This window comes from Oryctolagus cuniculus, chromosome 2, assembly GCF_051225735.1.
Source record: "Oryctolagus cuniculus isolate XC-2025 breed Fujian yellow rabbit chromosome 2, ASM5122573v1, whole genome shotgun sequence".
NCBI lineage: Eukaryota > Metazoa > Chordata > Mammalia > Lagomorpha > Leporidae > Oryctolagus > Oryctolagus cuniculus.
Genome location: NC_142868.1, coordinates 840,686 through 853,522, shown reverse-complemented (window position 1 = coordinate 853,522; position 12,837 = coordinate 840,686). Strand labels below are relative to the sequence as shown.

Below are 12,837 nucleotides of genomic sequence, written 5' to 3'. Positions count from 1 at the left end.
AACCAGTGGGTGGAAGATCAGTGTGCGTGTGTGTGTGTGTGTGTGACCCCTTCTCTGTTGCTCTTTCAAATAAAATCTCTTTGAGTATGAGAGAAAAGTAGCATCCTCTGACCCCCAGGGACTCCAGTTCTGCTATGTGCACACTTTCCCAGTGCGCACCGGAAGACGGACTCCAGCAAAAAAGGAAAACTAGCTACGAAAGAGCACAGCATGAAACTACAGAAAATAATGCAAGTAACTCAGGAAGGCGTCTTTAAGAAGTCTAAGATGACGGTGAAGAGCATCAGCAATCCAGATGAAGAGGCACAAACAAAGATTGCAGGAGAGCCCTCAAGGAGACAATGAGCTCTGAGTGGCCAGCACTGTGGGGCAGTGGGTAAAGCTCTGCCTGCAGTGCCAGTATCCCATATGGGTGCCAGTTCAAATTCTGGCTGCTCCACTTCTGATCCAGCTCCCTGCTGGTGTAGCTGGGAAAGCAGCAGAGGACGGCCCAAGTGCTTGACCCCTGCACCCACGTGGGAGACCTGGAAGAGACTCCTGGCATCAGACTGGCCCAGCTCCAGCCACTGCAGCCATTTGGGGAAGGAATCAGCAGATGGAAGACCTCCGTCTCTCCCTTTCTCTCTGTAACTCTGCCTTTCAAATAAGTCAATTAACCTTTAAAAGAAAGAATGGGGGGGGGGGGGGACACTGTGGCACAGTAGGTTAATCCTCCACCTGCGGCACTGACATCCCAAATGGACACACCAGTTCTAGTCCCGGCTGCTCCTCTTCCAATCTAGCTCTCTGCTGTGGCCTGGGAAAGCAGTAGAAGATGGCCCAAATCTGTGGCCCAAGTCCCTGCACCCACATGGGAGACCGGGAAGAAGTGCCTGGCTCCTGGCTTTGGATCAGCGCAGCTCCAACCGTTGCGGCCATTTGGGGAGTGAACTAACAGATGGAAGACCTCTCTCTCTGTTTCTCCCTCTCACCACCTGTGACTCTACGGGAGGGAGGGAGGAAAAGAAAGGATGAGAGAAAGGAACTCTGACACAGGAAGAACAATCCAGGCAGCAAGGGAAGAGGAGTAAAACCGGAGCTTCATCCTGCATTCCTGCTTGTGTGGTTCCTGGGAGGCAGCATAATGGCCTGGCCCAGCCCTGGCAGTTGTGGGCATTTTGTAAGTAAACCAGTAGATGGCAGGTCTCTGTCTGCCTCCCAAATAAATAAGTAAATAAGTAAACTTCAAAGATAAGCTCCAGGCTTGATATCTGTATAGCAGTTAGGGTGCCAGTTAGGATGCTGAAATCCATACTGACGTGCCTGGGGTGAGTCCCGGCTCTGCTCCCAATTCCACTTTCCTGCTAATGTGCACCCTGGGGAGTGGCACACAGTGACTCAAGTAATTGGGTCCCTGCTACCACCCAGAAACCTGGATTCAGTTCCTGGCACCCAGCATCTGGGGGATGAAGCAGAAAATGGGCTTTTCCCCCATGTGAGTCAGGGGTGCAATCACTTGGGCCATCTGCTGCTTTCCCCGGCACATGAGCAGGGAGCTGGATGGGAGGCAGAGCAGCTGGGACTCCAACACGAGATGCCAGCATCGCAGGCACCAGCTTAACCCACTACACCGCAACACCAGCCAGCCCCTTTACGGGGACCTTGAATCCATATGAACCTTACTTTGGTCCAAGAGGTAAATCTCTCACAATGTAAGTGATGTAATGAACCAGTTGTCCCAGGGCCATTTCTGAGTCTGTATGGACATGTCGGTTGGTGCCTCCTCCACCCATCGACCCTTCTGAGAGAGCCTGGCCTCTGCCATCAGTGCTGGTGCCCAATTCTGTGCCATGTTCCTTTCCTTCCATCACTGCTCATTCGACTACATGTGGCCCTGGACACTCTGCGCTAACTGAACTGAAATCTTTCTCCAGATTCTGTGGAGGCCATTAAACTGCCAGTGGCCATTCATGCAGCCAGAATGGATCCCACAAGAGACACAGCTGCTTCAGAGCTGCAGCTCCGGGAAGAAAGAGAAGTCAAAAAGATGCAGACATGGCCAGGTGGCTACAGAAGGAGGAGGGGGCACAGAGGCAAGGTCCCAAGGACAAGAGGCCACTCGGAGCTCCACGGGAAACCAGGAACAGGCAGCAGCACGCCTAGACTTCTCATTTCAGTACCAGGGAGGGTGGGGATGGTGGAGGGGACCAGAGCCCAGAAACAGGCAAAGCAGACTGGCACACGTGCTGCTCCGTGGGAGACTTCAACACGTTTCTCAGCACCCAATACAAGAAGCAATTCCATAAACAAGGATTTGCTATCAGATAATACAAGAGAACAGCAGATGACCATAATGTTTTCAGAAAATACTGGAGGGGCCGGAGCCATGGCATACCAGGTAAAGCCACAGCCTGCAGTGCCGACATCCTATATGAACACCAGTTCAAGTCAACTGTGCTGAGTGCCTGTCTCCAAGGGTTTTTTTGTTTTTTTACAGACTTATGTATTGGGGTCGGCGCTGTGGCACAGCGGGTTAAAGCCCTGGCCTGAAGCACCGGCATCCCATATGGGCACCAGTTCAAGTCCCAGCCGCTCCACTTCCAATCCAGCTCTCTGCTATGGCCTGGGAAAGCAGTAGAAGATGGCCCAAGTCCACGGGCCCCTGCACCCACATGGGAGACCAGGAAGAAGCTCCTGGCTCCCGGCTTTGGATAGGTGCATTTCCGGCTATTGCTGCCCACTGGGGAGTGAACCAGCAGGTGAAAGACCTCTCTCTCTGTCTCTGTCTCTCTAACTCTGCCTTTCAAATAAATAAACCTTTAAAAAAAAAAGAAGAAGAAGAAAGTATTGGAAATAAAGCAATGAAGGCCTTTTTTTTTTTTTTTTTTTTTTGGACAGGCAGAGTTAGTGAGAGAGAGAGAGAGAGAGAAATGTCTTCCTTCTGTTGGTTCACCCCTCAAATGGCTGCTACAGCTGGTGCGCTGCGCAGATCCAAAGCAAGGAGCCAGGTGCTTCCTCCTGGTCTCCCCTGCAGGTGCAGGGCCCAAGGACTTGGGCCATCCCCCACTGCCTTCCCGGGCCACAGCAGAGAGCTGGACTGGAAGAGGAGCAACAGGGACAGAACCAGCACCCCAACCAGGACTAGAACCTGAAGTGCTGGCGCCGCAGGCAGAGGATTAGCCTAGTGAGCCGCGGCACCAGCCTAAGGCTAACTCTTTTAAAAAAAAAAAATTATTTGAGGGGCTAGCGCCATGGCTCACTTGGCTAATCCTCCGCAGGCGGCGCCAGCATCCCATATGGGCGCCGGGTTCTATTCCCGGTTGCTCTTCTTCCAGTCCAGCTCTCTGCTGTGGCCCAGGAGGGCAGTGGAGGATAGAGGATGGCCCAAGTGCTTAGGCGCCTGCACCTACGTGGGAGACCAGGAGAAAGCACCTGGCTCCGGGCTTCAGATCGGCGCAGCGCCAACCGTGGTGGCCATTTGGCGGGTGAACCAATGGAAGGAAGACCTCTCTCTCTGTCTCTCTATCTGTATCTGTCAAAAAAATAAAATAATTTGAAAGGCAGAGTTACAGAGAGGGAAGGAGAAAGGGGAGAGAGAAAGAGAGAGATCTTCCATCCACTGGTTCACTTCCCAAATGGCCCTGACATTCTGGTCAGGGCTGGGTTAGGCCAAACCCGGGGAGCCAGGGACCCTATCCATGTCTCCCACATGGGTAGCAGTGGCCCAAGTACTTGGGTTGTCTTCCATTGCTTTCCCAAGCACATCATCAGGGAACTAGATTTAGAGCAGGGCAGCCAAGACTAACCTGCTCTCATAGGGGATGCTGGCATTCAGGCAGTGGCTAATCCACCGTACTGCAATGCTGCCAGCTCATCAAAGGTTAACGCTTAAGGTTCCCTTCCAGAACACAGAAAAAGTGACAACAAAAATCTTCACCAACAGAACACTACTGACTGCAGGCCACAATCACCTACAAAAAGACAGGCGAGTCCCGGCTGCTCCACTTCCGATCCAGCTCCCTGCTAAAGCCCCTGGGAAAGCAGCAGAGGACAGCCCACATCCCTGTCATCCACAGGGGTGACCCAGATGAAGCTCCTGCCTCCTGGCTTCAGCCTGGCCATTGCAGCCATTTGGGGAATGAACCAGCAAGATAGGAGAACTCTTTGTCTCTCCTACTCTCTAACTCTGCCTTTCAAATAAATAAGTAAATTGGCCGGCGCCGCGGCTCACTAGGCTAATCCTCCGCCTAGCGGCGCCGGCACACCGGGTTCTAGTCCCGGTCGGGGCGCCGGATTCTGTCCCGGTTGCCCCTCTTCCAGGCCAGCCCTCTGCTGTGGCCAGGGAGTGCAGTGGAGGATGGCCCAGGTGCTTGGGCCCTGCACCCCATGGGAGACCAGGAAAAGCACCTGGCTCCTGGCTCCTGCCATCGGATCAGCGCGGTGCGCCGGCCGCAGCGCGCTGGCCGCGGCGGCCATTGGAGGGTGAACCAACGGCAAAGGAAGACCTTTCTCTCTGTCTCTCTCTCTCACTGTCCACTCTGCCTGTCAAAATAAATAAATAAATAAATAAAATAAATAAATAAATAAGTAAGTAAATTAAAAAAAAAAAAAAAGAGGGAGAGGCTGTTAGGGAATCCAGTACCCAAGCACGGCACACACGACTCACTGAGAGTGATGGATGCTGAGCACCACGCACTCAAATGTGGTCGACTTCATCCACGGACCCTGCCTCGCTCCCTTCCTTCCCACAGGTTCCTGTGACCACATTTCTTCCTACAGGCTTTCTGAATCTCCATCTTGCCGGCATTATTCACCCTGGGTCCTCTCCATCTGACCTGCTTTGCAGATGTGCACTCTGTGTCTCCTGATGCTGGTTTGCTTGTGCCCACCAAGGCCTCTCCCCTGCACCACAGAGCCTCCCCAAGAGAAGCAGACCGAGGGCTGCACCGTGGAGGCGAGGCCGGCCGCACCCTGCCTGAGGCTGGCAGATGACATTCTCTCCTGCATGCACATCTGCTCCAGCCCAGCCATCCTGACCTGGGTCTAACCACAGATCACAAGTAGGTGGTGGAGGGGCTGCCTTAATCAGAAGATGCTGAAGAGAAAAACAGCCAGATCCCAAGTAAGTACCCAATTCAACCCCCGAGCACAGGGGAGCAAAGGCAGTTCGGGAATACTGGAGACAGTGGAGCTATCTCAGTTTCCAGAATCATGGCTGGGGCTGCTTCAGCAGGGCCCCGTCCTGGTTCTGACCCATCTGCAGAAGGGCCCGTCCTGGTTCTCACCCATCTGCAGAAGGGCCCCGTCCTGGTTCTGACCCATCTGCAGAAGGGCCCGTCCTGGTTCTCACCCATCTGCAGAAGGGCCTCGTCCTGGTTCTGACCCATCTGCAGAAGGGCCCCGTCCTGGTTCTGACCCATCTGCAGAAGGGCCCGTCCTGGTTCTCACCCATCTGCAGAAGGGCCCCGTCCTGGTTCTGACCCATCTGCAGAAGGGCCCCGTCCTGGTTCTGACCCATCTGCAGAAGGGCCCGTCCTGGTTCTGACCCATCTGCAGAAGGGCCCGTCCTGGTTCTGACCCATCTGCAGAAGGGCCCCGTCCTGGTTCTGACCCATCTGCAGAAGGGCCCGTCCTGGTTCTGACGCATCTGCAGAAGGGCCCCGTCCTGGTTCTCACCCATCTGCAGAACGGCCCCATCCTGGTTCTGACCCATCTGCAGAAGGGCCCGTCCTGGTTCTCACCCATCTGCAGAAGGGCCCCGTCCTGGTTCTGACCCATCTGCAGAAGGGCCCCGTCCTGGTTCTGACGCATCTGCAGAAGGGCCCGTCCTGGTTCTCACCCATCTGCAGAAGGGCCCGTCCTGGTTCTGACCCATCTGCAGAAGGGCCCGTCCTGGTTCTCACCCATCTGCAGAAGGGCCCCGTCCTGGTTCTGACCCATCTGCAGAAGGGCCCGTCCTGGTTCTGACCCATCTGCAGAAGGGCCCGTCCTGGTTCTGACCCATCTGCAGAAGGGCCCCGTCCTGGTTCTGACACATCTGCAGAAGGGCCCGTCCTGGTTCTCACCCATCTGCAGAAGGCCCCGTCCTGGTTCTCACCCATCTGCAGAAGGGCCCCGTCCTGGTTCTGACCCATCTGCAGAAGGGCCCGTCCTGGTTCTCACCCATCTGCAGAAGGCCCCGTCCTGGTTCTCACCCATCTGCAGAAGGGCCCCGTCCTGGTTCTGACCCATCTGCAGAAGGGCCCCGTCCTGGTTCTGACCCATCTGCAGAAGGGCCCGTCCTGGTTCTGACCCATCTGCAGAAGGGCCCCGTCCTGGTTCTGACCCATCTGCAGAAGGGCCCCGTCCTGGTTCTGACCCATCTGCAGAAGGGCCCGTCCTGGTTCTGACCCATCTGCAGAAGGGCCCCGTCCTGGTTCTCACCCATCTGCAGAAGGGCCCGTCCTGGTTCTCACCCATCTGCAGAAGGGCCCCGTCCTGGTTCTGACCCATCTGCAGAAGGGCCCGTCCTGGTTCTCACCCATCTGCAGAAGGCCCCGTCCTGGTTCTCACCCATCTGCAGAAGGGCCCCGTCCTGGTTCTGACCCATCTGCAGAAGGGCCCCGTCCTGGTTCTGACCCATCTGCAGAAGGGCCCGTCCTGGTTCTGACCCATCTGCAGAAGGGCCCCGTCCTGGTTCTGACCCATCTGCAGAAGGGCCCCGTCCTGGTTCTGACCCATCTGCAGAAGGGCCCGTCCTGGTTCTCACCCATCTGCAGAAGGGCCCGTCCTGGTTCTGACCCATCTGCAGAAGGACCCCGTCCTGGTTCTGACCCATCTGCAGAACGGCCCCGTCCTGGTTCTGACCCATCTGCAGAAGGGCCCCGTCCTGGTTCTGACCCATCTGCAGAAGGGCCCGTCCTGGTTCTGACCCATCTGCAGAAGGGCCCGTCCTGGTTCTGACCCATCTGCAGAAGGGCCCCGTCCTGGTTCTGACCCATCTGCAGAAGGGCCCCGTCCTGGTTCTGACCCATCTGCAGAAGGGCCCCGTCCTGGTTCTGACCCATCTGCAGAAGGGCCCCGTCCTGGTTCTCACCCATCTGCAGAAGGGCCCGTCCTGGTTCTGACGCATCTGCAGAAGGGCCCCGTCCTGGTTCTGACCCATCTGCAGAAGGGCCCCGTCCTGGTTCTCACCCATCTGCAGAAGGGCCCCGTCCTGGTTCTCACCCATCTGCAGAAGGGCCCGTCCTGGTTCTGACCCATCTGCAGAAGGGCCCCGTCCTGGTTCTGACCCATCTGCAGAAGGGCCCGTCCTGGTTCTCACCCATCTGCAGAAGGGCCCCGTCCTGGTTCTGACCCATCTGCAGAAGGGCCCCGTCCTGGTTCTGACGCATCTGCAGAAGGGCCCCGTCCTGGTTCTGACCCATCTGCAGAAGGGCACCGTCCTGGTTCTCACCCATCTGCAGAAGGGCCCCGTCCTGGTTCTGACCCATCTGCAGAAGGACCCCGTCCTGGTTCTGACCCATCTGCAGAACGGCCCCGTCCTGGTTCTGACCCATCTGCAGAAGGGCCCCGTCCTGGTTCTGACCCATCTGCAGAAGGGCCCCGTCCTGGTTCTGACCCATCTGCAGAAGGGCCCGTCCTGGTTCTGACCCATCTGCAGAAGGGCCCCGTCCTGGTTCTGACCCATCTGCAGAAGGACCCCGTCCTGGTTCTGACCCATCTGCAGAACGGCCCCGTCCTGGTTCTGACCCATCTGCAGAAGGGCCCGTCCTGGTTCTGACCCATCTGCAGAAGGGCCCCGTCCTGGTTCTGACCCATCTGCAGAAGGGCCCGTCCTGGTTCTCACCCATCTGCAGAAGGGCCCCATCCTGGTTCTGACGCATCTGCAGAAGGGCCCGTCCTGGTTCTCACCCATCTGCAGAAGGGCCCCGTCCTGGTTCTGACCCATCTGCAGAAGGGCCCCGTCCTGGTTCTCACCCATCTGCAGAACGGCCCCGTCCTGGTTCTGACCCATCTGCAGAAGGGCCCGTCCTGGTTCTCACCCATCTGCAGAAGGGCCCCGTCCTGGTTCTGACCCATCTGCAGAACGGCCCCGTCCTGGTTCTGACCCATCTGCAGAAGGGCCCCGTCCTGGTTCTGACCCATCTGCAGAAGGGCCCGTCCTGGTTCTGACCCATCTGCAGAAGGGCCCCGTCCTGGTTCTGACCCATCTGCAGGCAGACAGGTCAAGTGCATGACATCTACAGCTAACGGGGCTGGCAAGGGGACAAGTGTTCACACAGAGAGAGGGGACACGTAGAACCAGGTATTCTCACCCACATGAGGGGGATGAGTGTCCACTGTGCAGTTCTGCTTTAACCAACAGGCTTGAAAACATTTTTAAAAAAATAGCAACAATAAATAATTCATTTCACACATAAACACAGCTAGAATTCAAGCGTAAACACTGGACATCATTGTGAAAACAGGGAAAAGCTGGTAACATGAAGACATTAGAAATGGGTAAGGAATAGGCCGGCGCCGCGGCTCACTAGGCTAATCCTCCGCCTTGCGGCGCCGGCACACCGGGTTCTAGTCCCGGTCGGGGCGCCGGATTCTGTCCCGGTACACCGGGTTCTAGTCCCGGTCGGGGCGCCGGATTCTGTCCCGGTTGCCCCTCTTCCAGGCCAGCTCTCTGCTGTGGCCCGGGAGTGCAGTGGAGGATGGCCCAGGTGCTTGGGCCCTGCACCCCATGGGAGACCAGGAGAAGCACCTGGCTCCTGCCATCGGATCAGCGCGGTGCGCCAGCCACAGCGCACTGGCCGCAGCGGCCATTGGAGGGTGAACCAACGGCAAAGGAAGACCTTTCTCTCTGTCTCTCTCTCTCACTATCCACTCTGCCTGTCAAAAAAAAAAAAAGAAAAAAGAAAAAAGAAATGGGTAAGGAATAGCAGTGAAGACGTCTGTGTAGGGGCCGGTGCTGTGGTGCAGCGGAGTAAGCCACCATCTGCAGTGCCAGCATCCTATATGGGCAATGCCCATAGTCCCAGCTGCGCCACTTCCGATCCAGCTCCCTGCTAATATGCCTGGGAAAGCAGCAGAGAATGGCCCAAGTGCTTGGGTCCCTACATCCTCATGGAAGACCTGGAAGAAGCTCTAGGCTCCTGTCTTGGGCCTGGCCCAGCCCCAGCAGTTTCAACAATTTAGAGAGTGAATCAGAGGATGGAAGATCTTCCTCTCTGTCTCTCTCTCTCTCTCTCTAACTCTGCCTTTCAAATACATTAAAACACACACACACACCCAAGTGTACCACATCCAAGTGTCCGGGTTTGACTCCAGGCTCTGGCTCTAGCCTCAAGCTTCCTGCTCACAGAGATCCTAGGCGCAACAGGTGATGGCTCAAACACCTAGGCCCTCTTAGTCACGCGGGAGACTCAGACTGAGTTCCCAGCTCTTGGTTTCAGCTTGGTGGAGACATGGTTGTTGTAAGCATTTGGGGAGTAAACTAACAAAAGTAGAACTGATCGACTGATTTCTCTCTCTCTACCTTTCAAATAAATATTTTTAAAATAAAAACAGGACAGTGACAATCACAACATGCATGTGGCTGAGCTTTGTCACCGTGCTCAGCAATCACTGTGTCATCCTCCTCCTCATTCTTCACATGCAGGAAAACAGAAGCTTAGCAAGAGTAGCAAGTGCGTCACCAAGACCAGCCAGCTGCTCTGGCCCCTAGAAGGCCGACTCCAGCGCCCACCTCCACTACAGAGCACTGGAGTGCCACGGCAGAGGAGCAGCGGCACCTAGCCAGACATCAAGGACCCAAGAGCCAAGCAAAGAATGACGATGGTGATGATGATTAAAGAATAATGGGAGATCGTTTCTAATTTCTTCTCCTCAATATCTACAAATCAACGAAAATAAGCAATCACTTTATCATAAAATCTCAAAGTAACAGGAGGTTAAGACCACTTCTCCTCTAACACAATTCAATCAAATAAAGCATACATCTGAGTTGGATATAACAAGACATGACACCAAGCCACCTCCAAGTCAATGGACTGACTTTAGGTAAAGTAGCAAAACTGAACTACAAACTACTTGAGAAAGAGTTAAAAGCCATTTAAGGGGCCGGCACTGTGCTGCGGCAGGTTAACGCCCTGGCCTAAAGCGCTGGCATCCCATATGGGCGCCAATTCAAGCCCTGGCCGCTCCACTTCCGATCCAGCTCTCTGTTAGGCCTGGGACAGCAGAAGACGGCCCAAGTCCTTGGACCCCTGCACCCACGTGGGAGACCCAAAGAAGCTCCTGGCTCTTGGCTTCAGATCAACGCAGCTCCAGCTGTGCAGCCAACTGGGGAGTGAACCATAGGCTAGAAGACCTCTCTCTCTCTGCCTTTCTTCTGTGTAACTCTTTCAAATAAATAAATAAATCTTTTTTTTAAAAAAGCCATTTAAGCCTGGAGCTCAAGATTAAGTGCAGAAGAGAAATCTGGATAAACAGCTTTAAAACACAATACCTTTAAGTTTGGTATAGTTGTGAAGGAGCGGATCAGCAGAAACCATGCACGGCCACCAAGGGTAACCCGACACCTTGGACCACACCAAATCACCAACATTATACTTCAACAGGTGATCTTTGTCTCTGCCAGTGCTGGTACAGGGCTCTTTCTTAACTGGAACCTGAAAACAAATCACAAAAGGCAAACACATATTAACACATCCAATAACCACTCCTAAATCCAGCCCTCTATGGTCAAGGACTAAACACAGACCCCAGAAGGAAGAGCATGTTCTCACCCGCTGTGATTCACACCATAAACTCAATACAACCTCATCAAACCTGACAGGGTCTCTCAGCTTCGGCTAAAAGGTCGGCATACAGTGCCTGACACACAGCGGGCACTCCACGTCAGGGAGACCCTGACACAGCGGGCACTCCTCGTCAGGGAGACCCTGACACAGCGGGCACTCCTCGTCAGGGAGACCCTGACACAGCAGTCACTCCTCGTCAGGGAGACCCTGACACAGCGGGCACTCCTCGTCAGGGAGACCCTGACACAGCGGGCACTCCTCGTCAGGGAGACCCTGACACAGCAGTCACTCCTCGTCAGGGAGACCCTGACACAGCGGGCACTCCTCGTCAGGGAGACCCTGACACAGCGGGCACTCCTCGTCAGGGAGACCCTGACACAGCGGGCACTCCTCGTCAGGGAGACCCTGACACAGCAGTCACTCCTCGTCAGGGAGACCCTGACACAGCGGGCACTCCACGTCAGGGAGACCCTGACACAGCGGGCACTCCTCGTCAGGGAGACCCTGACACAGCGGTCACTCCTCGTCAGGGAGACCCTGACACAGCGGGCACTCCTCGTCAGGGAGACCCTGACACAGCGGGCACTCCTCGTCAGGGAGACCCTGACACAGCGGGCACTCCTCGTCAGGGAGACCCTGACACAGCGGGCACTCCACATCAGGGAGACCCTGACACAGCGGTCCTACATCAGGGAGACCCTGACACAGCGGGCACTCCTCGTCAGGGAGACCCTGACACACAGCAGACACTAACATCAGGAACATCTCCACACAAATCCATTTCCAGGGGTGCGCATCTGATACAGCCCTTAGAACACCACTTGAGATGCCTAAATCCACATCAGTGTCTGGCTCGACTCTCAGCTCCACCTCTGATTTCAGCTTCCTGCCTGTGTACATCCTGGAGAGCAACAGTAAGGGCTCCATTACTTGGGTTCCTGACACACACGAGAGACTCAGATTGAGTTCCAGGCTCGTGGCATGGCCATGGCACAGCCCAGCTGTTGCAGGTATCTGAGGAGTCCACCACTGGATGGGAGACCACTGTCTCAATGTTTGTCCATCTGTCTGTCTGTCTGTCTCTCTCTCTCTCTCTTGCCTTTTAAATAAATGAAAAAATATTATTCTATTTCCTTAACCTGGTAGATGACTTTTACAGTGCTTTATCACAGAACCCAGAATCCATACTGACCCTTGCCCCCCGCTGGGTGTAGGAGGGCCAGTCCTCTGTAGCGCGTGCAGGACCCACGTGAAGGCTCAGGGCAGGACCGCAGCAGGGCTGAACATCAAGGGCAAACTCCCTTCCCAGCCTCTCTCAGTTCTCCTGTCCACGAGAGGAAGCAAAGCCAGTGTGGCCCCCACCTCTCAAAGGGAAGTGTCTGTTCCTAGGAGCGACACACTCTGGCCAGCTGCTGGATGACTCCAGACCTCAGTTCCCTCGTCTGGGAATGAGGGTTAACGGCCTGGAAACCTCAGGCTGATGCACAGATCTGTGAGCACGCTGATGAAAGCTGGCTCACAGTGGCTGCCTTATATGCTCACAAAAGTGCTCTCTCTCAGGGAACTGCACAGAATCCAAGTTTTGTTTCGTTCTATAAGATTTATTTTATTTATTTGAAGGGAAAAGTGGTAAAAGAAACAGCTCCTCCATCTGCTGGTTCATGCCCCAGATGGCTGCCGTGGCCAAGGTCGATTCAGGCAGAAGTCAGCAGACTGGCGCTCCATCCAGGTCACCCACAGAGGGGACAGGGCCCAGGCCCTCGGCCATCCTCTGCTCTTTCCCAGGCACATTAGCAAAAGCTGGATCAGAAACCAAGTAGCTGCCAGCGTTGTACACAGCACCTCTCAGCTCACTGCCCCACAACTTTACATTTACTATGTCCCCACTGCAGATGAGTGTCAAAATCACATCATTTTCCAAAGCTTTAACAAAACCAGTGGGGGCAGGTTCAAGTCCCGGCTGCTCCACTTCCAATTCAGCTCTCTGCTATGGCCTGGGAAAACAGTAGAAGATGGCCCAAGTGCTTGGGCACCTGCACCCACGTGGGAGACCCAGAAGAAGCTCCTGGTTCAGATAGGTGCA

General features: G+C 55.2%; 1 protein-coding gene across 8 annotated transcripts in view; it reads right to left on the bottom strand.

Annotated features, from left to right (window-relative positions):
• The window catches only part of NSD2 (nuclear receptor binding SET domain protein 2), a 99,731-nt gene that overhangs the window by 57,039 nt on the left and 29,855 nt on the right, over positions 1-12,837 (bottom strand). For all 8 annotated transcript variants that reach the window (XR_011386168.2, XM_070067968.2, XM_070067972.2 and 5 more), the window contains one exon: positions 10,460-10,622. Coding sequence is in view for 7 of the 8 variants with exons in the window: in XM_070067968.2 (XP_069924069.1) it covers positions 10,460-10,622 (163 nt within the window). In the remaining variant the exon portion in view is untranslated. The remainder of the gene's footprint in view (positions 1-10,459; positions 10,623-12,837) is intronic.